Source organism: Chiloscyllium punctatum, chromosome 19, assembly GCF_047496795.1.
Source record: "Chiloscyllium punctatum isolate Juve2018m chromosome 19, sChiPun1.3, whole genome shotgun sequence".
Lineage (NCBI taxonomy): Eukaryota > Metazoa > Chordata > Chondrichthyes > Orectolobiformes > Hemiscylliidae > Chiloscyllium > Chiloscyllium punctatum.
Genome location: NC_092757.1, coordinates 81,632,720 through 81,659,785, shown reverse-complemented (window position 1 = coordinate 81,659,785; position 27,066 = coordinate 81,632,720). Strand labels below are relative to the sequence as shown.

The window sequence follows — 27,066 nt, the reverse complement described above, 5'->3', positions numbered from 1 at the left end:
TAGCCCCTAACTGCTTCTGCTTCTGCTAATGGAAATGGGTCATTTTTGTTTAATCCACTGTATTCAGGCCACTCCATTTTATATAGTTTAGTTATTCCACACCAGCCAAAATTGTCATGCGGGAAATATTGGGTACAAAGCTGCAAGTTTTAGGAATTGACTCTTGTCTCTTACTTTTAAATACACTTCAGGTGTTTCAGTAATGTAACACCATTTGTATTGATGTGAAATTGAAATTGTTGATTACTTCATCTCACAACGTAATGTTGAAGATACCAGGAGAGCATAAAAAGTTGCCATGTTTAGTTGTGAGGACTTCAAAACAGTACTGTATGTCACTTAACTTACAATTGAACATCAGTTTAAAAAAATTCAATGTACTTTAAGCATGAAAATGAATTTTCTTCCTCTAAAGTCTGAAGCCATATATATTTGCCATAATGATTACCATTTCTTTTGTGTCAGCTTTAGCTCAGTGTCATGCATTCCTAATTCTCAGTTAAAAAATAATGTGGTTACAGTCCTCTTTTTTTTTAAAAAAAAGTGAATATGTAATTTAATGTAGCAGTTCATTACAGTACTGTGGAAATGGTACATTGTTCAAGTTACAGCACCATCCTTTGGATGAGATGTTAAAAAGTGGCGCTGTCTTCTGAGATGGACGTAAAGTATTCTGCCACACAATTCTGAGAGGAGAATGTGCCCTGGTGTACAACCATCCCTTGACGAATAAATGCATAGGACAAATTATCCGATTATTTAATTGCTATTTATGTGACTTTGCTGTTTGTAAATTGCCATATTTACAAATAATAGACTATATTTTAAAAATGTTTTTGTTGTAAAGTGCTTTGGGGCACCTTGATGCTGTGATAAATGAAAAGATTTATTTTCTGCCATAATTCAGTGAAGTGAAGTTTGACAGACTTGAATTGTTACATTATGAAAGTAAATAGTTTTTGACTATATATGCAAACTTTTCCATTTTAATGTTTCAAACTAAATGGGTGTACAGCTCAATGTACAGCTTTGATGTTGATTGGGCTGGGGTTAATCAGATTGATAAAATAACGTGAAGGAAAATGGTGATTCACAGCATTTGAAAAAAAATGGCATGACACAAAGTTGCCAATTTTTTTTATTCCTGCCCGTGTTGGGAATCTATTAATTTTGTGATCTTTAAAATTTTAAAGATCACATTATTATTGCAACTTGTATTTATTTCAATAGCTCAGTAGAGTTGAACAATGAAGATGTGACTATGATTGCATCTTTTGAGAAGAAAATTATGCACTTTTCCCAAATTGGTAAAATGACACTTCTTTTCCAAACTATCGATTGAACATGTGTGAAAGCATTCCTTTCTATAACTTCACAGTTTGGTTTCAACATATGGATAAAAACATGTGATACTGGATCCATTCGTTTCTAGAATTTAGTTGTGCAGGGTAAATTTATACCTGTCAATTGCAGACAAACACTATCCATTTTTCCTGTCAACATTGGCAGGCATGATCATTGTGAAATATCTGCCGTCTTTAATTAAGCAATTGCAATGCCTGTTTAAACAACAGACATCCCTCTAAATTAGAACCTTTCCAACTGTGTTGATTAAAAGCTAGAGTTAAACATTTCACCTGGAACAATGGCTAAATATGCTGATAACAAAATGTTTTCATAATGTGGTTAAATGGATCCTTGTTTGTAAACCTGTATTTGAAAGGACTGTTGCTATTTGTGACTGTTGGGGGTATGAAACACTCTGCATATATTACTAAGAATCAACAGTCATAAGCCTTTACTTGATTGGGTTTGGTTGGTACAGAAGCACCTGGTAATTGCTGGCTGTGAAATAAAACTAATTCCCTGTCGTTATTCCTGTTTCCTTATATGTACTTACTAAATCTAGGTTTGCAGTGTACTAGGTTCTGATCTTGATTTTGAGAGTTTTCTAGGCATCTACTGAATGAAGGTGATTCTTGCAGATGAAATGGGGAGAAGGTTCAAAGTTAACTTGTACCACTCAAACTTTCTCACCAGATTCAAAGAGGTGTTGACATGAAATTAAGATCATAGATCTTAAACATTAATTTTGTTTCTCTCTCCACATATACAGTCTGCAGAACTGGCAGTATTTCCAGAGTTTTGTTTTTAGTTCAAATTTCAAGCATATTTGGTATTTTGCTTTTGGAATGAACTTCCTCCTCCCACCATGAAGCAAAATACACTTGTGACCATGCATGAACTAAAATAGAAGGTGTGATGTTTTCAACTGGTATGCTTAATAAGTGGAGAATGTACCTATATCAGTTGGACTTAGAGTTATAGAGGTAAAAACAATGACTGCAGATGCTGGAAACCAGATTCTGGATTAGTAGTGCTGGAAGAGCACAGCAGGTCAGGCAGCATCCAAGTAGCTTCGAAATCGACGTTTCGGGCAAAAGCCCTTCATTAGGAATAGAGAGAGGAGGAAAACTTCTTCAAGGCAGGCATCCTTTATAGAGTTATAGAGTCATACAGTGTGGAAACAGACTCTTTGGTCCATGGTGACCAGGTATCCTAAATTGAACTAGCCCCATATCCCTCTAAATCTTTCCTAATCATGTACCTTTTTAAATGTTGTTATAATTTATGTGCAGAATGAGAGCATTTCTCACCCCAATTATTCAATCAATTGTGTTAATGTGATGCTTCCATTTTGAATATTAGATTCTTAATTGAGGCTCCCCATTTTAAACACAGATTTTGTGCTGTGACCCATAACAATTAGAGCAGCAAGTTGCATTTATAACACTTACTTCAAAGACAGCCTGAAGTATTCATTCAGAAAGAAAAAAGGAAAACACTTTTGGGCTATGGGAAAAAGGTAGGTGAGTGGCATAGAGTGCCAGCATTGACATGATGTACACACGAAGCTAAAATTGTCATTGTCCTACTAGACCATAGGGCTGTGTTCTCATTAGAGACACGATTGGTGGTGGTTTAACCTGAGGATCACCGTGACTCAAGTGAGGGAAGTGGTTGACATTAGTGTGCTTCATGGCAACCTCAGTTGAATTGGGAATAGAGCCCACGATGTTCAAACCAGCTATCTGGCCAGCTGAGCTAACCAACTCCCAATTAACATACATGTGGGTCAGTACATATGAACAAGAAGCAAGAGTGGGCCATTTGGCTCCTGAAGCTTGCTGCATTATTCAATAAGATCACAAATGATTTAATTGTGATGCTCTGAATGACCTCCTTCAGTGCTGTATTCATTCTATGACAAAGGAAAAAGGTGAGTGACACAGATTTTAAGGAGGGAATTTTGAGGCTTCGAGAACTAGCAGTTGAAGATACACTGGTGATAGTTAAGTTATGAACGATAGGATTGTTCAAGGTGAGATGTAAAGGAGCATAGATATTTTTGAGTTGAGATGATAGAAATGGGACATACAAGGCCTGTGGAGAGATTTAAAAACTGGGTGAATTTAAAATTGATGTGTTGTTAAACTGGGAGATGTTGTCTTTTAGCAAGCTTAGGGATGATGTGTGAATGGGACTTGATGCAAGTTAAGATATCGCCTGCAGACATTAGTTGAACTTTTAGTTTCATGGACTGGCGAACTTGGTATGCTGGACAGAATTGCAGTGGAATTATCACTTATATATAGCAACGATATGGATGAGGATTTCAGAAGGAGATGAGTTGAGATGGAGTGAAGTTAGGCCATCTTGGTTATGGCATGGATGTGTGGTTGAAAGCATAATTCTGGGTCTTGTGTCGAAGTGTGGTGAGCGGTTCAATTCAGTCCCAGTCAGGGTGTGGAATAATATTGATGGCAGGGAAAATGACAGAAACCAGACATTTCCTGGGATTCAGTACTTTCCACTAAAGCATCAAAAATTGACAAAGCACTTACAATCAGTGCACAACAAGAAGAAATTTTATTGCTTTGCTCAGTTGGCTGTCAATCTGTATCCCACCACATTTATACAGTGCATTTAACATAATACATCCCAGAGTGCTCCACAGGAAAGATTATCAAACAAAATTTGTTACATTGCCACATCAAGTGAAATGCTGGGGCAACTTAGCAAGAGCTTGGACAAAGTGGTGTGTATTAAGGAGCATCCTAATAAGGAGAGAGGTACAGAGGTTTAGAAATAGAATTCTCAAAGTTAGGACCTTGACTTCAAAAGGCATGGCTAACAATGATGGAGCAAATAAAACCAGATGTGTGGTAATCTATAATTAGAAGAGGACAAATGTGAGGATTGAAAGGATGGGGGAGACCTTACAGGGAAGAGAAGGAAAGAGGTGATCAGGGTTTAAAGTCTGTGGTTTCTCAACCTCATGCTAGTTCTGGCAACTGATGTGAAGCATCTCAATCTTGCTGGTAAGTAAAAAGGTTGAGTACCTTTGGATGTTTTACTGCATTTAAGTTGCATTATAAGAACAATCCTATTGTTTGTACTTACTATTTTTACATTTGTCCTTTTTTTAAGTTTTGTGAGCTTGGGAATTTGGATAATTGGGTATCGTTGGATAAGTCTATATCAGAACAGCAAGAACTTAACTGCATGACTCTGCATTTCGAATTTGCTCTAAACCCCCTTTGCCTGCTTCCTTCAGTCTCAACTTTTTAAAATCTCATCTGGTACCCTCTGTACCAAGATATTGCTCATTCTTCCAAATAGCTTCCTTACTCCCTGAAGTGTATTGAAATACTTTTCTACACGAACAGAAAGACTTTCCCACATCTAATGACTCAGGGTAGTGAAAAGCAAGTGTTCATGTCTGTTTCTATAGTTTCTATAGTAGGTTTTCCCTGATGTGACAGCCTGAGTGGTACCACTGCACATCAAGCATGTGGCCAATTAGGAATTTCTCCTCCTACTGCCTAACCTAAGCACATTGGGAAGGTTGGTAGGTTAGTAAGCAGCCTGTTTGGATACATTATGGCTGTGCTTTCCCTGGCTCTCATATCCTGAAGTGAGACACTCAACTCCACGGTTTCTACCTCAGAAGCAGGGACACCACCCACTGAACCACAATACCTCCCCTTTCCACATAAAATGGACACTAATGAAACAGACAGGATAGAATCAGAATTATTGCAGTATAGAGGAGAGTCCTTTGATCCGTCAAAGGATTATAAAGTAATGAGGGGCATGGATAGGATAAATAAACAAGGTATTTTCCGTGGGGTCAAGGACTCCAGAACAAGAGGGCATAGGTTTAGGGTGAGAGGGGAAAGTTTTAAAAGGGACCTAAGGGGCAATCTTTTCACAGAGAGTGTGTTGCGTGGTGGAGGAAGTGGTAGAGGCTGGTACAAATACAGCCTTTAAAAAGATGAATATATGAATAGGAAGGGCTTAGAGGAATATAGGCCAAGTGCTGACAAATGGGACTAGATTAATTTTGGTTATCTGGTCGGCATGGATGAGTTGGACTGAAGGGTCTGTTTCCGTGCTGTACGTCTCTATGACTCAATGACTTGTCCACACTAAACCTTCAAAGCAATTCACAAGCTGCCACTAACCCTTTCTCTCCCACATCCCAAGTGACAATGGACGTTGGGGAGTAGTGAGGATCCTTTGCGGGCTCTGTTAAAGCCAGTTGTACTCTCGTAAATGTGACCTTTTTTAAGGCTTAAGTGGGAGCTGCTCCCAATGTTAACACTTGGACCCGTGAGAGGGTTTCAAAAATAGTCCCATTGAAGTCACAGGTTTTGCTGCACGAGTCAGGCACATGACTGTGTTGTATATTTGTATCATGTAAATATCTTTTTTTAAAACCATTGAGCGCACACCATTTTTTAATTAAAAATTTCTTAAAGTACATCCTTAATGATTTAAATAATTTGGTATTAGTATCTCTATTTCCTTCAATTATTAGTCTGAGGTGGCAGATCCACAATTATATAAATAGCTTAAATTCTATTTAAATGGAATAAATTTACTGTGTTTTAGCATTTTATTCTGTTGTGGGGTTATAATAGTAATGACTAACATTCTTAAAATGAAGGCATTGTTCATTGGAACACTGATAACATTAAAAAAGACATGAAGCACTTGTTCTACTGAATGACACCGATCTTGGCATTTAGCAAGGCTTCGCGCATGGATGTTGGCGATCACCAGTCCCTGCATATAATGATGAGAACTGAACTGTAATGTGACTGAGTTCTTCCTACTTCTAAATGCTAGCAATAGTAAAGCTTTGTCCAGTCATCCCAAATCATCCTCAGTTTATTTTTTATTTGCTTATATTTCAAGTGTTGTAATTCTTGTGATTTATTATTTGTAGTGATGATTTCCACTTGTAGTTCAGTAGTAGGATTATTTTAGGGTGGATGGTTTAGAAATCAGTATGACTCATCAGTGTGCACGGAGTACAATATTTTCAGTAAGTTAATAGTGAAGATAAACACTTTAAGTTTCATAATGCAGCATTTATAAGCACAAAGTTTGTAATGGAAGATAAAATTAATTTTCCCAATTTGTTTATTTTCGCTTTTAGTGCTGTGTATTGCACTTAGGACCCAAGGCCACCACTTTTGGCCATGTAAAGTACCCAGTCTATCTCATCACCTTGTAAGAGCATCTCAAAGATTTGAATTGAGAAGTGAAGTTAGCCTGTTTCACAATGCTACATTTGACCAGCAACATTTGTGGTATTTTCCACAAATGGGATGCTGTTCTCAAGCCAAAAGGATGTTCTTCCTGTGTCTCAAATCAGTAATGTGGTATGCACATTTCAGTGCCAGTGTGGTGCCATATATGTAGACCATATCTGCAGAGGAACCTTGATTATCCAACCGAGATGGGTGGGCACTATTTCATTTGGATAATTGATTATTTAGTTAATTGGTTCAATGCCTCTCCTCTGGGCTTGGAGTTTTCTGAAGTTTCCTCCTTCATTGCTGTGCCTGCCTTGCTTCCTCTGTCTGTCTCAGGGTTTGTTTCTGAGCAGACACATACTCATGTGTAAGGGATCTGCAGCATTGCTGAAGATCCCCCCCCCCCCCCTTCAAAAAAATCAGTTCAGTGCGATTGACGGAGTGAGACTTGCTAAGTCTGCTCCCCATTCAGGAGACTAGACAGCAGCACAATGCACATAAGCCCCGATCTGCCCGCTCACATCAGCTCCTGTGAGCCCCCTGTCTGCTCCCCATCCCCTCTCCAGGGCTACCAGACTGGACACCAACAGGAAAACCACTATTGCCTTTTGGTGGGGGGGAATGGTTGTGTGTGAGTGTCTCACAAAATAGCGCACACATGCGCACAACCTTTTATTGCATCATTTTGACATGTTCTACCATTGTCCTTACAGGGCAATGTTGGAAAGGTTATCTGGAGAAGATAATCTGTGTACAACTCAAGGAAAAGTGTGGGGAGAGAGAGGGGGCAGGCAGTCAGTCATTTTGAGACCATGCCTGGGCTCCCATCTATGTACAGGACTCTTCTTGGTAGTATTTCACTAAAACCAAGTTCATTTTTAATCATGTGATCAGTGTTGAAGCACCTCTTTGACATAATCTTTCTATCAGGACCTTGAGATCATCTTCGGATAATCTGAAATTCGGATAATCGAAGAACCTCTGTATATGGCTAGTAGGTCTTATTAAACCATGTGTCCCTTTGTTTGCAACAGACTGAGTACTGACCATACTGAATCACTTTGTGGTTACAAAACCCAGGTCATAATGTCTATCATTATTTATGATTCTGAGACTGGGAAGCACTTGCTGAACAATCCTAAGTGTGCTAAGTAATATATTGTTAGCCAATGAAAGATTGTCAGTTGGGCTCACCAGGTAGTGCACGTACACTTGCTAGATGCTGCTTAAATTAGTATTCTAAGGTAAAGGAATTTGTCCAGCCAAATTTCTTTTAAATTAACCAAAAATGCTTCCTGGTACAATCTGCTTGGCAATTCCTTGACCAATTGGGATCCACTTGCCAATCAGTCTATGCTGGTTTCTCATCGTGTAAAATTTTTGCCCTTTGGAATTATTGCATTTGCTCTGATAAATGAGAGATGTAAACCTTTTTGCTTTTTTTCAAAATATTCAAGTTTTTGGACTAAAAATAAGTATATATTAAACTATGTTGGGTAGCTCTGTGAAGTGTGCAGTGGGAATTTTATTAATGTTGCTTATAGGTTTCTGTTAATTATTCTGAAAGTTTTTAATTGATTTTATGCAAGTATTGGTGAACTTGTACACTGTTTGGCTGTACTGCACTGAACTGCTGTCTCCTGTTGGGGAGAACGCATTTTGGTGACTTAAGTTTAGGTGTTCCTCCAATTGAGTAACTATGCAATTAAATTAGATTACATGTTACTGAAAACATTACATGATATGTTGCTCGCACCTTTCCTGTTAGAAGTATGACATATATCTAATATCTTTAATTTGTGTTAGTGTCCCTCTCCCATTTCCTTGCCCAGCCCCTCCTCTCAGATTTTATGAACAATGTCAAAACTTGTGCTGTCTTTTCATCATTAGTTGTCTTTTAAATTGATCTGAGTCATTTGACCAGTAATGAATTGCCACTGTATTTAATATGAAGGTAATTGGCTCTTTTCTTTCCTCTGAATGTTTGTTTGTTTTTTTACTTTCTTGCAGGCCCAGCCATCAGTCCTGTTGCAACCCCATCACCAAGCAGGAACAATGCACTTCTGGAAGCTGCAGGACCAAGCTATGTGGCAATCAATGCCATCTCTGCCAACATGGACTCTTTTGCACGTGGCAGAACAGCAGTTCTCAATCAACAACCAATTCATATGGAAGCTGCTCATTTTGGAGACTTAGGTAAAGTTGTGATTTATTAACTTATGCTTATGATATATAGTAAAATAATTATGCACACTCTTGAATAAATCTGGAGAGGCTGTGTATGAGACATACTGATGTTTTTGTTTGTTATTGTACATTGGGTGTTACAGATGCTTAAGTTGTCTTAATTGATGGTCTCAACATTATACCAGTCTTCAAATATTTAATGAAATGATTTGGCAATTAGTAGTCTATTGTCAAAAAAAGGGTAACCTAATGATCCAGGGCAAATTTTAAATTGAAATTTTATATTTGCAAAACTAGGTATGCTTTTCAATACGTAATCAAGATTACATATTGAAGAATCAATGTGGAATGAGGGAAATACCATCAGCCTTTGAAAGCATTTTGAACCCTTTTTGTCATAATTGTTAATGTAATTTTTATCTTCATGGATCTGCATCTGCGTTGGTTGACTGCATCGCTAACTATCCCACTATAATGTTAGTGTGTACGTTTACAAGTTGCCAGTTTGACTTTATCAATATGAAATTACTTGTGTGTGCTTGCCTTCAAATCTAATAGAATTTCTATAATGTCAACATTAGCTGATGAAGGCTTAAAATAGATATCTACTTCATGTTCATATCCAGTTTGACACACGGCAGGATGAATCTATGCAGCTTAACTGTTCCTTTGCAAACTCTATTATCACATACTTCATAAGTGCTGCCTTTTTCCCTTTCTGTGAAACCTCAAACACTTATGCATGCAGTGAAATCACTGGATTAATTTGAATTGCTAGCTTCTCTGTTATATGTAAAAGTGTGTTCTATCTGGTGACTGTGTCTAGAGCTACCTACTGTCAAAATTCTGAATTTTTAAAACAAAATCTGTTTATAGCTCTCTCATCTCCTTTAAGGCAATCCAGTTGTCTTTGCCGATCAAGCTTTTGGTTAACTGTTCTAATTCTCCTTATGGTCTAATATCAATTTTTTAATTGATAATGCTTATGTGAAGCAGAAGAGTAAATTTTAAATACAATTTGCTGTTATTCACATGCATTAAGTAACAGCATCCAAATTCTTTGTATTCCTCTTGTTTTAACGACATAATGACTTTGCCTTGTTAGCAGTTTTCAATAATTAATTACTCATTCATAGTAACTTTCAATTCAGAGCTATCCTTTTTCTGAATCATTCTAACTCTGGCTTGGCCAAACTTTCTCCCCCAAAGCAATTTTTAAAAAGTTTTGACCGAACATGTATCATAAATTCCAAAAATAAAGTTGAGACATAAAGAAAACAGACAACTTAGCAACCCCCAAAAAAGTCAAAGCAATAAACTGATAATTTACAAACAATGAGTAATTAATAAATTTAACTGTGCCAAGTAGCAGAATGTAACATTTTTTTTCCATTTTTGCTTAAGAAGCAAAGTTCTTGAGGAAGGAAATAAGACTAAGCTAAGGACCAGAGTTTAACTGACACTGATCTTGCATTTGCCTCTGGAGAACACTTTGATCAGAACTTAGTGGAATTCGTACGAAAATGGATTTTGGAGGCAGCTTGCTTTTCAATGTGTTCTCGATCTCTCCCCGACACTGTGTGGTTAGGTTTTTGGGGAGGTGGCTCCACGTTTATCCACACTAAATAGCCACTGTCTTGGTGCTCACTTTCAGTCTCCTTGTTTCACCATATGTATCATCATCTATAGCCACTGAGAATAAAGGGTATGTGTGAGAATCTGAGAGAGAATGATCAACAGATTCCCCTCTCACTCGGAAATTTTAAGATAAATATACAAATGTCTGAGTTAGGAGCAGGAAAAGACATTCAAGGATTCTGCTTCCAACATCTTTTATTGAAGAAACTTCAAAGACTCATGATCCTCTGTTAAAATTCACCTCACTCTGTCTTAAATGTATGATTCCATATTTTTAAATGGCGACTCTTAGTTGTAGATTCTCCCACAAGAGGAACATTCTCTTTATATCCACCATGTCATGCTGCCTCAGGATCTTACCTTTCAGTCAGGTCACCTCTTAGACTTCTGCACTCCAGTCGATGCAAGCCTAGTATATCCTCTTTAGATAACCTGTCTATTCCAGGTACCTGTTTTAATATATTAAGCTTTCTCCGAGCTGCTTGAAATACATTTGGTGAGGAGGGGTGGGTCTGGATAGGATGCTCTTCAGAGGGTGTGGATTTTATGGGCCAAATGGCTTGGTTCCACACTAGGAATTCTAAGTGAGAAATATTAACTCTATGTAAAACATTAAGAAAATGACATTTATGGCTCTAAATCTAGAAGCCTAATGTGCAGTAACATATATTTTAGGAATGTTCTGGTGATGAGCAGAATGTTTATTGAGTAGTGGAGAAAAGAAGAGACTATTGCAATTTTTCCTTTTTTTGTTGTTGGCTATGCCCCATTAGGCTAAGCTTAGAAAATGAATGAAGCTTGATTCAAAGCAGTAAATGAGATATTTATAAAGAAGCTATCAACAAAAGTCAAAATACAGATATTTTGATGGCTAAATTTTAATATTAAGTTTAGGAAGCACAATGTCAAATATTCTTATGACTGTCTTCTATATATTTTGAATAATACAACAGATGGTAGGCCCAATATTATGGGAGTCATGGAAATGACAATGAGAGGCCATGCTGAATATTGGATAGTGTAATGTTAAATTGATATCCTTGAGCTATTTTTATTTTTATTGCCCTTGGGAATTCAACAGCAGTTTTGGATATTTTTGTTCATGTCTGGCTTCATGAGGAGATTAAATCATTTGGTGCAAATTCATGGCATTTCAAGTTCTGCATATTTATTTGGATGGAGTGTCATGTTAGGCCAAAGAATTGCCATTTCATAATGTTAGATATGAATGTACAAAAGTATAATTTCTTATGCTCAATGCCTTGACAGTGTACATTAGATCAAGATTTAACTCTGCAGTATTTCTCCCTATTTGAGTTCTATTTTCTGAATTTCTAAAAGACATTCTTCATGTTTCATTGCAACCAGCTGTTTGTATAACTGTTGACTGTCTACCTTTTACAGTGAGAGATGCATGTATCCAGCTGTCCGCAGTGAAGTATGCGGAGAGGTCTTTAGAAGGTCAGACATTGAAGAATCACTGGATGCAAGTTTTATGGTCCGGACCTATGACAAAAAATGCCAATGTGAATTTGTCACACTTGTTGTATTGGGCATTGTACCATGTCCACTTTGGCATTTTTCCCAAGGGTTGGGTTTGGTAATCTGCAGTGTGACTGGTGTGCAACATATCTCATTTTACCAGTTCATCATGCAATATCTCAAAAGTAAGGCGAGCTTCCTACAAGTGCTCCATTTCAAAGCATTACTACTTTAAGAAATGTTTTTCACATTGTGGAGAATGGCTGTACCCAACGATACTTGATTGGAATGATTCCACAGTTACACAGAATGATTATTTTTCAATAGGTATGGAACAATATTAAACAATCATAGAATTATAGCCAACATTATGGTATTCAAGAAATGTTCTTGCCTCCTGTGGTCTGCTCTGGTTTGCTACAGAATCCTTCGGTGCAGATATACCTTTGTACTAAATGCTACACACTCCTCATGTTTTTGTTTTTAAATAGGTCATTCTTGCCTGAATTATAAAGCTGAAGAGATTAACTCCAGACTCTCAAAGACTCTTGAACAAGTTCTGCAGGACAGCACTGCTCTCCCGTATATCATCCAGTTCATGGAGATGCAAGGAGTTGGACATTTGGTTAAATTCTGGTTGGAAGCTGAAAGTTTCCGCTCCACAAGCTGGTCTCGCATCAGAGCCCACAGCCTGAACACAGTAAAGCATAGCTCTTTAGCAGAACCTGCATCCCCTGCAAATAGACAGTGTGATGTTGATGTGCCGGTATCGCTTGATTCCTCTGTGTCTCCTGAGCTGGAGGCAAAGGGTAATCCAGTTTCTAGTAATAATAAACTTAATGTCTCAGACCTCACAAGCCTGGACTGCACTGGACAAAACAAAACCTCTCCAAATCACTCGTTAAATCAGGGTGGCAGAGATTTGAATCCATTGAATGACGGGGCATCAAGAGCAATAACTACTCAGACAGGACCCGCGAGTCAAGAATCTCTAAAACCTGTGTTGAAAGGAAATGCACAGCAAACCGGGCTGAAAGGCCTATCGGGCAAATTGATGAAAAGTAAGCCTGCTTCTATTATTTTCTTTCAAAGCTGATCACTTGATTCAATTTTCTCTTCTGTAATGTGTTACCTGTGATAATGGAATAAGTTTTGTTATGGACATTGACCCATTGAAAAGCTCCCTAAATCATTGCTTACTGTTATGATTAATTAGAATGGCCAATCCGTAATTAACTTTCAAAATATAATGCCCTCCCCAAAGTGTTTTGTAGGTTGATCAACAAGCAATTGAGCCAAACAAAGCAGAATGTCCCAGTTTCCATCTCTGCTCTATACTTAATTCATCATGAGGCAGGAAAGGATCTTTTAAGGATTGTCCTTTTTGGCGATGCAGCAAGGGCAAGGAAATGCGTTTCGGTATGAAAGGCAGCACTGATTTAGTGCAAGAGGGTATACATTTTAGAATGTTGCCGGTGTTTTTGTTTTGAAAAGTAAAATGCATATTTTGATATTGCCCACCATTTTGTAGCAGAGTAAATTGTAATTCTGTGGACTTTGAATGCACAAATGAGTTCTAGTTTGAGGTTTCCATGGTTTAACCTTCCTTATGGAGAACTCTGTTGTAAATAGGAAGTGGTAAATGTAATATGTAATGACATGGTTCAGTTCAAACCAGCTGGGTTACTTTACTAAGAATGATGTGTAGTTCTGGTACAATGCTGCATGAACAAGTTGGCAGCATTTATCATTCCAGTGCAGTAATGGGAGAGTGCTGAAACCTCACCAACGTCTCATCATCCTTGACCCTCAAAACAAGCATTGGGTAAGGTGACAATTAAATGCTGGTATGGACCAGACCAAACTCCTTCAAAATATATTAAGAAGGAAGCCTAGACCCTAACTTTTTCTTGTTTTAAAGGCAAGTACCAGGCGTTGTGTTATGTTCCAGGTGCAATTCAATTAGTCAAACTACCAGGTTTGATGCAAAACAAGCATTATTCATACACTATAGTTAAAATACTGGAAAAGAAAGGAAAGAAATTGGAATAATTAAACCTTTTGGAAAGCTTAACTGAATAATATTTTATTGAACTACTAAACTGCAACTATTCTAATATAGTAGCATGCCATAAGTGCACCCTTGACAAAAGTTCAGTAAAATAGATTGTGTCTCAGGCAATTCTCCAGTCCAGGAGGACAACACAGAGAGGGGGGATGGTGAGAAAGAGAGATACAAGCTGCAGCTTCCAAACCCAGCTTCGAGGCCCCAGTAGCAACTGCTACTGACAAACTAAAAATCTTGGCTCTGGGGAAGTATGACCCCATCCATTCAGGCTGCTTATCTTGTTCCAAAAAAACTAAGCCCTCACAGGCTGTTAACCTTATTGATTTCACAAAGACAGCTCAGCACCTCTGAATGAAAACGACTCCTTTTTTTTTAAACGAAAGGGACAAAATACACCTCTGAAAGTCACCATACTAAAAGTCAAAGTTTCATTGAAAAAGCTGTAAGTCATGTGGCGTAGAACTTTGCATTCAATTCTTCAACTTATTGAATATATTGTACAAATTCTTAAATTCTGGCAACCAGCCAGTTGTTTACTTGAATTTAGTGTCTGGATTTGTAGAAAGCATGATAAAGGTCCAACAAGCAACATTAATAATAAAATCATTCAGTGTGTGCAGAATTTGATAAGTTGAATACTGAATCTATTTTAATCCGTTTCTGCACTTGTTAAACAAAGGGTCCATTATTTGTCTAAATGTTACATTATTGTAAATTTAATTATTTTTAACTTTAATTCTTCATAAAAGGTGCAAGCTCCTGGTTTAAATGGATGCTGAGATTTTTGTTTCTGGTAATTTGATATAATTTTAAAACAACAAATAAATTCAGATTCATATTTTCACTGAGTTTAATGAAAGACCACAGACCTTGTTATTGCCTATTTCAGGGTTTTTAGTTCTTTGTGATGCAAATTGTGGGATGGTTCACACAGTAAGCCTTCTCCTTTATACTCTTCAAATCCCCCCACCCCAAACACCACAACCACTCCTGCCATATCCTTAAAAAAAAAAGCCTGATATCAGTGTATACACAATGTAGCTTTAATTTGAAGTTGGAAATCTGTGAAAGATTGACTTGTGGAGGCACCTCAAAGCAGACTTTAGTTATGAAGCATAATATTTGAAGATTCTTCAGCACAAAAAAAAATCAGTAAAGAAGTCTTAGATTACTTACAGTGTGGAAACAGGCCCTTCGGCCCAACAAGTCCACACCGCCCCGCCGAAGCGCAACCCACCCATACCCCTACATCTACCCCTTACCTAACACTGTGGGCAATTTAGCATGGCCAATCCACCTGACCTGCACATCTTTGGACTGTGGGAGGAAACCGGAGCACCCGGAGGAAACCCACGCAGACACGGGGAGAACGTGCAGACTCCACACAGTCAGTCGCCTGAGGCGGGAATTGAACCCGGGTCTCTGGTGCTGTGAGGCAGCAGTGCTAACCACTGTGCCACCGTGCCACCCATTTCTTTCACAGAGGGGAAATGCTTTATACACTGTTACATGAAGCATAGTAAATTTTATGTATCCCATTTGTAAGGTATGTTATGTACAATCAAATGCAAACCTCCAGTCTCTTGTAACACCATTTTCAATCTCTAATTCTTACAATAGATGCATTTGCTTCATCCCCAACTAGAATGCATTTGTTGGTTCATATAAGGATATAGGAAAAGGCCAGTTTTAACTGTATTGAATTGAGGAACTCTGGATTTTTTTTACATTCCTATGTTGTGCTATGTTTAATGTGTAAATGTGATTTTACAAAAGACAGCCAAATCCAAAATTATTTTGACAATTAAGAAAACTAACTCCATACCAGAAGAAACCCCAAAGTTGGCAATAAATTTCAGTGATAGATTTAATAAAATTGCTTTGGGGCAGCAGGTCATTTTGGGAGGCACCTCAGAGTTTGGCAGCAATTTATTTTGTGCCTGGTGAAGTGTATTGCTGTTTCTGCTGGGATTTCATAGTCTTACTAATGAGATTCAGTTCACAAAAGATGCATAACAAATTATATGCTTCTATAACCCACCATGCAAAATTAATTTGCTGTAATGTGGCATATTTGAAATTTGCTGATCAGGTATGTTTTCTGTTTTCTACGTTCCTCAATTTACAATAAAATTTCAATCACCATAACTAACAGGCTTGTGGAAAACAATTGTAATGCATTCGTTAATGTACCCTAGGGTTTTACTTTGAGCAGTCATGTTCATGATTGTTTTCCTCTGCAGGTATAGAGCGTGATGCAGTTAATATATTTACTAAATACATTTCACCAGATGCTTCTAGACCAATTCCAATTATGGAAGCAATGAGAAATGATATAGTAGGTAAGTAACTGACTGAATCACTCTTTTAACTGGAAGGTAGTGTGGGACTAGTTGGCCTTCAAATATAGAACGTTCTCAATTTATTTTGCAAGTTAAGTAACCAAGAGTCTGACAAACTTTTTCTCTCTCCTTCCATTAGCTTTCCGCCTGTTACCATTCTTTAATGGCACACGTGACTGTTGCTGGGCTGCTATTCCATGTGTGTTGATAGTCTTTCATAATCTTAGTATTGTGACCATAACTTGTGTCAGTGGAATTATACAATGTTTGGTGCATCATCTGTGGACACCTTCACAGATGAAGTGAATCTTATCCAGATGTGTTAAATAATAGTTAATTGGACTATTGCCACTGAACTGCTAGGTGTCATTTTGGTGGCAGTCTCTCTCTTTGAATGCAATGTATAGGCTAACTGCCCTGTAACCTTAAAAACAAATACTGTACAGGCTAGCATAATTCAATTTTCTCATCTTGCATGTATGTAATGCAATGTTATTGTTACTGGTACTTTAATAAGAATAAACGCTGTTTGATATTGCAAAATTCACTGATGTCACAGCTGGGGAAAAAACAACTTCAGTATGTTTCCAGTCACTCAAAGTGGATGTTTTTCATGACCCATTTGGATGAGTCCACTGAACATGCTTGTTTTCGAGCAACTTGGAACTCAGTTGGGGTTGTGTGGGGTGACTGGGAATTCCACCAATGCATTTTTCTAGGTCCCTCTCAGACTTGCTTGAAGACATGAGTTTTTAGGAGGTTTTTGAAAACAGTTTTGAAAACAGTTTTTGGTGGGGGTTAGGTGAATGGCCAAGCTTAGAGAGAAAATATCAAAGAAAAGTCGATGACAAAGATCAGCATGTGAAGGTGGGAATTGGAGTAAATGATGGGCATTGCCTCTCCTTTTATTGATGACTTTCCTGCTGAACAATAATCTGATGCAAGGGTAGAACAGTCCCTTTTGTTGCATCTGCATTTTGAACTTGCCTACCTGTTGATTGACTGAGCTGCTTGATGCTCCAGAGAGAAGTGCTGTTTTATCCTTGAAACATCAGCCCAAAATTTCATTTATTGGTTTTCAAGAAACTCTGGGTGGTCAGGAATTAACTGAAGGCTATTTACAAAAGTCCTAGAAGCTAGCAGTGACTAGTTTTACTTTTACTTTCACAGAAAATGCTGTCCTGTCTGTGTTTGATCCTGTGGCTCAAAAAAAATCTTAAAACTATTCTCTTATTAGCTTCAGAATTATGAAATGGATCCTGGTTGTGTATCACTGTGCAGTACTGAAATCCTTTCATTGGTGTAAACAAATGTGCTTCTGTCTTAACAGCTAAGATATGTGGAGAAGATGGACAAGCAGATCCCAACTGTTTTGTCTCTGCACAAGCTGTAGTGTATGTTATGATGGAAAAAGAGTGAGTAAATATGATGGAAATGATTATTTCAAAATACTCATAGCTTATTCAGTTGGAGGTGGGTAAGATATTGGAGAAGGGCAAATGTTAGGCCTATACAATTTGACACACACCCGCAACTAGAGTAGGTGGATTTGTCTCTATCAGATGCCTAGTAAGAGGGTGTAACCAAAGGAAACCTGTAAAAACTGCTATTTTCAGTGGTAACCTATGGAGGCAATGTTATACATTTAGTAATGCATATATTGCAGCATTCCAGTGTACTGAAAACCAACCTGGAATGAAGATTTCTGCTAGGTCAGTGGTTCCTACGTACACTGTATATAGTGTGGATCGTACAGAACAAACAAGGTTAAATGAGATTATTAAGCAAATGCCATTTCTCAATCATTTGCAAACTGCCTGTTGAGTTGGGCAGTTCAGATGCCTGTCATTTACCCTAAAACATCTGACTAAGTGGGATGCAAGAGTTATCACAAAGTCACCGAAGAGAGATAATTGCTAATAGGCAATCTTTGTTCAGGTTTATTGAAAAGAAACTTAACTTTGAAACACTGTACATAAACGCACCTTATTGTGCTTGTCACTAACCTGCTATTTCTCAAATGTTTGGAAAAAATCCATATGTATTTCTTAAAATACTAGAGCATTAGTGAAGGCAATTATTTTCAAAACTGTTCTTTATGTTCTTTCTTAAATCAAAATAGGTGATCCTTTTTGGTCTGCATTTGCTACCATAAACAGTACACTGCCCCAAGCATGTTTTATTGGCGATATTACCTACAAATAGAATTGCTGAATGTGTGTCACTGAGATGAGTGTAATTTCAGCTGGAATGCTGATCCCTAATGCACCCAGTTCACTGTTTAGGGACAGATATAAACTGGAAAAAACTTGATGAAATTGTGACTGATGATTTGTTGCCATCTTGTGGTTAAACATAAAGCTAAAATTTGGGCTCTGGGTTTGTACATTCTGACTGCTGCTGGATCATAACTAAAATCTAGTTCTCAAGCTATTCCAAAACTTCAGTGCAAAGTAGATTCCATTCATAATAGTTCATCATCTTTGTTAAAGATTGCATAACGTTAGCAAAACATTACCATAGGCCATCGCAAGGTCAAAATAAGTGTATTACTGTTTTAAGAGCTCTTGCACCCTTAATACTTTCTATTTCTAATCTGCTTTCACCCCCATGCTGTATCAGAAAGGAGCAGATTTAATAGCACATATTGCCTTCTGTTTCCTAGCTTATTTTTCAGAAGTGCAACAAATCACTGTGTTGCACAAATTTGTTCCAATTAGTTGCTACTGAGTTAGCTACTGGAATGAATGCTTGGGAAAGCCTGGTGGTCAAAAGAAACTACCCACAGTGACTTAAGAGACACAAATTTGCCTTGGCAAAGCCAAGGACGACATCATCACCATGATCTTCGTTACTTCAACTGAGCTTGGAAATTCTTAAACTAAAGGAGAGATTGTTAGTCAGTCAAGTGGAGCATAGTGAATGTGTTAGAAACTAGGTTTGACATTAAACTATTTCCTGAAAAGATTGCAAATCAGTAGAAAGTGTGCTCTAAAGTATGTTATAATGTGGGTTTATCAGTTGGGTGAAGGTATTCCTGTCATTTAGAGTAATACTTGCTTAATTGTTAGTGTTCTTTTTAGTTTGTTACAGTCAAAGTCTTAACTTGAATTCTTGTAGAATTCCTTTAAGTTGATCACTGGGAATTCAAATATCTTGTTAGTCTCTACAGGCATTGTAAGAAATGGTACAGGTACGCAATCCTTTATCTGAAACCCTCGGGACCACTTGGTTTTAGGAATTCAGATTTTGGAGTGAGCGACAGTTTAACGGTGAAATTTTAAAAATCTTACCGAACAGCAGACACACCTTTGACTATTACGGGCCCTGAGACAAAATTGACGCCTGCCAGTGCTGAGCCATTCCCCCTGCATGATGTGGGTCAAGTGGGTGTGGAGTTGGGTTAACAGTTTGCATGCCAAACAACCTCGTTAATGAGAAAAAAACTTCAAGAAACTTCGGATTTCAGACAAAGGATTGTCTACCTCTATAAGATTTGGAATGTGAGGAATGTTTTAATGATTTGAAATATCACTTGAACTTGCCTGTCCTCAACTGTATTCTCTATGATGGGGGCACCTACTTGGCCATTTCACTGTCATTTGTGAGCTCAGTAGTTTGTATAAAATTTCCTGGGTTTATAATTTGCATAGCCTATTTAGATGTGCTTTCTGCATTTTATTATCATGAAAATTCAGAGTAGATGTACAACATCCCTTTATTTCAGCATTTTCAATTCATCCTTTTATTCTGCTCGTCCAGTATTTGCTATTGTTGGAAGTGCAGTGTCTGTTATAGAGCTTGGGTTGGAGCAATTGCCAAATAATGGCAATCATTCTAGCATTAAATCATTGAAACTTGACTCCTCGGTCAGTATTAGAGATGGCCTGTACTGATACATTTCACTGCTGTAGCTGCTGTGCCAACCTTTTTGGCAAGATTCATATGGACCATCACTGCCAACAGATTTATGATGAGGTAATGATGGAATGTTGTAAACAGTAATGGGTCATCTATTGCTAGGCCCTAGCAATTTATTTTATGTAGCCTTTTCAGTCTGCAAGGCAATTGCATTATCTAAAGGGATACTTTTATAAAATAAGGTACTGTTGGCAATACAAGAATATTTTAGATAGTAACATTTTAAAACTGCAGTTTTCCTTTAAGGGCAGAAAGTACTAATACACTTTTCAAGGGTAATGGGATCAGGCAAGAAAGCAGTGAAAACTATAATCCGATCAGCCGTGTTTTTATCGAACGTTGGAGTAGGCTAGCGGGCTGAATGGCCTTTTCCTGTTTCTAATGATGTGATTTTGTGCAGGGAAGGGTTTTTAAAGACTGGATTCTGTTAACTGCCCAGTATAGAAAATGAATGCTGACCTTCTCATTTTTATTTCCTCTCCAGGCACTTTACGGAATTTTTACGGAGTCATCATTTTTGTAAATACCAAATTGAAGTGTTGACTAGTGGCGTTGTTTACCTGGCTGATATTCTTTTCAATGAGTCGGCACTCTTCTATTTCTCAGAGGTACGATGTAACACAATGTGCAAAGTTTTTAATTCGTTGGTAAATACCTGGCTGGATGTAAAAGCTTTCAGACAAACAGAATTTGTGGCAAATTGGACTGTCATTCTTCATGGACTTGTGATAAGTGTGCTTCAGATATTCAGAATGTGCCACTCACATTCAAGAACAATGTGGAGATGACAACGTTTCTATGTGTAAGAGATTTCATTTACCATACTTTAAAGCAGGGTCTCCAGGTTTCAGAAATAAATGCCAGGACTTCCTAAAGTTTGTATATTTATCCTGATTTTGCACCCAGGCTTGACTAATTAAATACAAAATGCACGAATAGTCAACAGGCCCTCCTAACCAAGCACAGAGCAGTTGAACTGTACAGCCACCAGATATTTTGTGTAGTAATTTATTGTCACTCATTTACGACGTTTGTGAAATCTAGATACTGATGTGCACTGCAGTAAGTAGTGTATCATTTAAAGCAAACATTTAAAGGTGGGGGGGAGGTGGGGTTGGGTCAGGGTGAGATGCTCTTCAGAGGGTCAGTGGAATTGATGGGCCGTTGGCCTGCTCCCACACTGTAAGGTTTCTGTGGCTCTATGGTAAGCCTATTTTTCTGTTGAAACTTGAAACTGCTTTGAATTGACATAGGCAATAGTAAAACTAGCCTTTTGTCTGCCTTGAAATTGATTCTATAACAAGTTAGAGCCAGGAGAATTATGAAACAAAATATGATGTCAAACAACCATGAAGGCATAGGTCAACAATAACTTCGTCAAAGGAGGTAGGTTTTAAGAACTGGCTTTAGGGAGAAAAGTGAGGTGGAAGGACTAAGATGTGTAGGGAGGGAATTGCAGATCTTTGGGCTTGAGCAACTGAAGGCACAGCCACCAGTGGTGGGGTGATTAAAAAATCAAGGAACCCAAGAAACCAGCACAGAGATCGGAGGGTTGTGGACCTCAACGAGATTGCAGGGGTCAGGAGGAGTGACACAAGTGGCGTGGAAATTTGAGTACAAGGATAAAAATTTTATAATCAAGATTTTACTGATCAGGAAGCCATTTAGGTGGCACTGGGGCAGGGCTTGGTGTGAGTAAGGGCGGAGGAAGCAAAGTTTTTTGATTGGTCTTAGGTTTTCTGAGAATGGAATGTGAGAGAACAGCATGGAATAGTCAAATCTAAAGTTAAAAGCTTAAAAAACAGATGAGCTTAGGCAGTGGTGAATTTGAGTGTCATTACATTGGAGAAAATAATAATTCTTAAGAATGGTGTGGATATGCAGTTGGAAACTCCTCACCGAATTGAATGTAAAACAAGGTTATGAACAGATTTGTTTAGTCTCAAGCAGTTGCTGGGAGAGAGTCTGGGAAATTGAATCTTGAGCAAGGATTCTGAATAATGGCTTCCGATTTCCCATTTTGGAGTAAATGTCCTTATTAGACATTGGTTAAACAATATAATGATTCAGTCCTTCATTGTTATGGAAACGAACTGCTTGATGCTACTGCATAATGTGGATAATTTTAAAATAAGTGTTCAGATTTAATTGGGAAAGTATAATATGTTTGCAACGATCCTTTCTCATTCTTTTTGGCCTCCATGAAATTTTGCGTGAAACTCTCGTTTTACAATTCTGCTTTATTTAGAGAAAATGTTTTTTTAAAATATGTTTTGATTCTGCATCTTCCATATTATCATGGAAGTATTGACTACTTGAATGTTTGGTTTCATTTGCTCCCAGGTATAGGAATGCTAAGTCTGAGCATATTTCTGTGAATTTCAATCATGCAACCTGCTCCAACCACTGTGTTTGGTCAAATAAACATCTACCTTCCTTTGCCTCAACCGTTTCCACTTTTAAAATATCTGATCGACAAAAGAGTTAAAAGAAAATGAGAAAAAGTGCACACGTTATAGCCACATACGTTTTCTGCTGATTTGTCTGCATCAACAGCGAGGAAATAATCTCGTAATTGCTGGAGGTTCCAGGCCAACATGGAGGGTCAGCAGCCTTCCTCTGGTGTTATCTTGGTGTGATGTAGGTCACAACTTAACATTTAAGGTGATTTCAACTATTTGCAGAGCGAATAATAATCTTAAATCAATAATTCCTAAATTGTTGCAGGTCATTTGTTGTTAAAAACATGAGGTTCAAATTCTTAAGATTCATGAATGTTTATTGATCATAAGGGGTCATGAAGAAAATGGCTTTGGTATTTCATAACCAGAGTGTTTGTAAATAATCTCAATTTCAAAGAGATAATTGAAACTCTTGATTAGACCTACATTTCCAGACAGAAAACCCATATAAAGCTATGGAATTCTTTAATTAACAGCTTGAAAGAGGACAGGCAAGCAACTTTACTGGAGACTTGAACAGTCCCACAGCAATTTCAAATAATGTTCTCAAAGGAGATTGTCGACCTTACCAAAATGAATGAATAAACTGAAACTTTTGACTATCATACGAGAAAATTGTATAAATGCTGATAGGAAAGGTAATGGGTTTTGGGTGATGGTAGAGGGAGTGGATTGATAGTTAAATTGATTTAGGTTGGTGGATATTAAGCGTAGTTCGATATCAGGTCAGAGGCAAGGTCACTGTTTGAAGCATGTGGGAGTATCGTGAGAATAAGATCGGAGAGGATGTGATGGTTGTCATTTTAAACCACAATGTTCCAAGAGTAATTCCTCAATGTATAATTTTAAAAGAAAAAAATTTGCAAAGGATATAACTTTATTCTTAGTGATTATTCTTAAGAATAAAGTTCTATCCTTTGCAAATTTCTTTCTTTAAAAAAAAATTCTTAAGAATAATCCACTGTGAATTTGATTAGATGAAATGTAGTGATGTCTCTATTGGTTTCATAGTTTTGAACACAGTACTAACTGAATGGTGTACTCCCAACAGGGAGTTCTGTGCTACACTCTCTACAATACTGTATCAAATTTTATAAAGGGAGTGGAAAACCAATCCAATAGAATTGGCTGCGTTCCATAAATTGGTACATTTAAACAGTAATTTGTGTATACTTGCTGTGGCGTGTGGAGTGTAGGCTGCTACTGGTATATGATTTCCTGGTGATTTTCCTCAACAATAGAGTATCCACCATGACTGTTTCTAGTTGAGGTCAAACCAAACCAGTTAACATTTCTCTTAATCTGTATGAAGACTTGAAATTTGATTGAACCTGTTGTGCACGTTTGTTTCTGTTGCTTTAGCATTCTCACGCGTCCAAAGATTATAGGTACAAGTGAGATACAAGAGAGGAGGTTTCCTGTTGCGGGAGAGTCTAGGATTAGAAGGCATAATCTCTGAGTCAGGGGCTACCCATTTAAGATAAATGAAGATTTCTTTTCCTGAAGGTAATAGATCTGTGGAATTTCTTTGACTGCAAAGGACTGGCGGGGCTGGATCATTAAGTAAATTTAAGGTTGAGAGATTTTTAATCAGTAAGGGAATAGAGAGTTACAGGGAAAAGGCAGGAAACTGAAGATAAGGTTATCAGATCAGTCATGATCTTGTTGAATAGCAGAGCAGACTTGATGGGCCAAATGGCCTGCTTCTGTTCCCACATCTTACAGTCTTTGGACCCTGAGCAGGGGTTGAGTAGCATTGTAGTAACGAGGCAGTGCTACATTGTTGAAGTAACCACCTTTGGAAAGGATAATAAAAGATCCCATAGAGCAATTTAAAATGAACGTTCCAACATTTTCCGAGCTAACGTCCCATCTTCAGTCAACACCAATGAAAACACTTTATAGATATTCATTTGCTATTGTGGATTTGACAGAAGTGGTTGCTTTCCTCTGCTCAGTAAGACTGACACATCAGGTAATCATTTGGTTGTGAATAGATGCTATCTGAGCTGCAGAATTTGGTTTGATTTTTAATTACTACTTTCTTTCTAGTACATGGAGAAAGAAGAAGCTGTAAATATCCTGCAGTTTTGGTTGGCTGCAGACAACTTCCAAGCTCAACTAGCCGCTAAAAGCGGGCAGTACGATGGTCAAGAAGCACAGAATGATGCCATGATCTTGTATGATAAGTAAGTATGAAAGAACAAATAACCACATATAATGCTGTTAGGAAAAAGCAACTTGAATAAATAGCGTAATCTAACTTACCGGTTTTGTATATCCCTTTTTGTCTTCAAGTTTCATGTCAATACATGGTGAGTGTGTAATATATTTTCCCCCCTGTTCTTGAGCTAACCATATAATTTGTAGCTAAACTTTCTGTTGCAATTTTTGCACTCAATGTACCCTCATGCTCCATGGTATCACCATCCTCTGGTGTTTTGTAACATTTGTGCCTTTGTATTTTACATGGGCAAGTTACGTGTAGAATTGCAAAACAGACCCGTAGCACCACTTATTTAATTTTTCTTCTATTTATAGGTACTTTTCCTTGCAAGCTACACACCCTCTAGGATTTGATGATACTGTCCGATTAGAAATAGAATCAAATATCTGCAGAGAAGGAGGACCTCTCCCTGACTGTTTCACCACTCCATTAAGGCAAGCATGGACAACAATGGAAAAAGTGAGTTTACTTTGTCCTTAACCATTTACTTGTGTAAAACCATATTTCAATTTGAACAATGATCAATGTTATTCCTGCTGTTTAATGTGGGCAGAAGACTTACTTTGAACTTTTTGGAAAACTTTTGGAAATATTTTCTGAGGAAGACTGTGGGCATAAACATGGGCTTTGTTTGTGCTCAGTGCATTCTTCTATTTTCTTTGTTAAATATTTAGTTTGTTTTTATAGGATAAATGGAGCTTCTGAACTCCGTTGACAGTGAGTTGTTGCACACTATTGGCGACTGCGGAGTAGTGGTTGTTATTGCACAACTGCAGCTGAGGACTATGAATTCAATTATTTGAATAAGTCAGGCAAACAAAGTTATTATCACTAGTTGTGACCATAAATCTTTCAGACTGTTATAAAAGCCGTCTGATTCACCAGTGACTTCAGGCAAAAAAAATCTATTATCCTTGTACATCTGGCCTAGATTGACTTCAGACTCGGCAATTGTCATTGTCTGTAAAATGCCCTATCACATTATTTGGTTGCGTAGAGGTAATTTGCTGCTACCTTTTCAAGGGCAATTCGTGATGGACATTAAATGCTGGTTTTGTCAACATTGTATGAATGTGGATCTTGATCAGATGGGCCAGTCGGCTGAGGAGTGGCAGATAGAGTTTAATTTAGATGCGAGGTGCTGCATTTTGGAAAAACAAATCATAGCAGGACTTATACACTTAATGGGAAGAAAGTGTTGCTGAGCAAAGAGACCTTGTAGTGCAGGTTCATAGCTCCTTGAAAGTGCAGTCGCAGGTAGATAGGATAGTGAAGAAAGTGTTTGGTATGCTTTCCTTTTATTGGTCAGAGTATTGAGTACAGGAGTTGGGAGGTCATGTTCCAGCTGTACAGGACGTTGGTTAGACCACTGTTGGAATATTGCATGCAATTCTGGTCTCCTTCCTATTGGAAAGATGTTGTGAAACTAAAAAAGGTTCTGAAAAGATTTACAAGGATGTTGCCAGGGTTGGAGGATTTGAGCTTTAGGGAGAGGCTGAACAGGCTGGGGCTGTTTCCCCTGGAGCGTTGGAGGCTGTGGGGTGACCTTATAGAGGTTTATAAAATCATGAGGGGCATGAATAGGATAAATAGGCAAAGTCTTTTCCTTGGGGTGGGGAAGTACAGAACTCAAGGGTATAGGTTTAGGGTGAGAGGGGAAAGAAATAAGAGACCTAAGGGGCAATGTTTTCACACAGAGGGTGGTGCGTGTATGAAATGAGCTGCCAGAGGAAGTGGTGGAGGTTGAAACACTGGCAGCACTTAAAAGGCATCTGGATGGGTATATGAATAGGAAGGGTTTGGAGGGCAATGGGTCTAGTGCTGGCAAATGGGACTAGATTAGGATATCTGGTCGGCATGGACAGGTTGGACCGAAGGGTGTGTCTCTGCTATATGTCCCTATGACTCTAGAAATTATAATTGATTTATGAGCAGTTCAGTGCACTAGACTTTGCCCTAAATTTGACACCTAACAATTCAGAAGCAGAATGTAAATGAATTATAGCTGGAGAAATTTAGTGGTGGAACAGAATGGGTGAAGCACAAATAAGATTAGTCAATCGGCTGACTTTAGGGAAAATCTGTGTGTATTGTCTGCAGTGCTTGAAGTTGATGAATATTGATTAATGTC

General features: G+C 37.9%; 1 protein-coding gene across 2 annotated transcripts in view; it reads left to right on the top strand.

The window, feature by feature from the left end:
- akap10 (A kinase (PRKA) anchor protein 10) overlaps nucleotides 1–27,066 on the top strand; it is a 66,724-nt gene that overhangs the window by 27,752 nt on the left and 11,906 nt on the right. For both annotated transcript variants that reach the window (XM_072589848.1, XM_072589846.1), the window contains exons 3-9: nucleotides 8,619–8,804; nucleotides 12,407–12,976; nucleotides 16,227–16,325; nucleotides 17,656–17,740; nucleotides 20,731–20,854; nucleotides 24,761–24,897; nucleotides 25,250–25,394. In XM_072589848.1, the coding sequence (XP_072445949.1) occupies nucleotides 8,619–8,804; nucleotides 12,407–12,976; nucleotides 16,227–16,325; nucleotides 17,656–17,740; nucleotides 20,731–20,854; nucleotides 24,761–24,897; nucleotides 25,250–25,394 (1,346 nt within the window). The remainder of the gene's footprint in view (nucleotides 1–8,618; nucleotides 8,805–12,406; nucleotides 12,977–16,226; nucleotides 16,326–17,655; nucleotides 17,741–20,730; nucleotides 20,855–24,760; nucleotides 24,898–25,249; nucleotides 25,395–27,066) is intronic.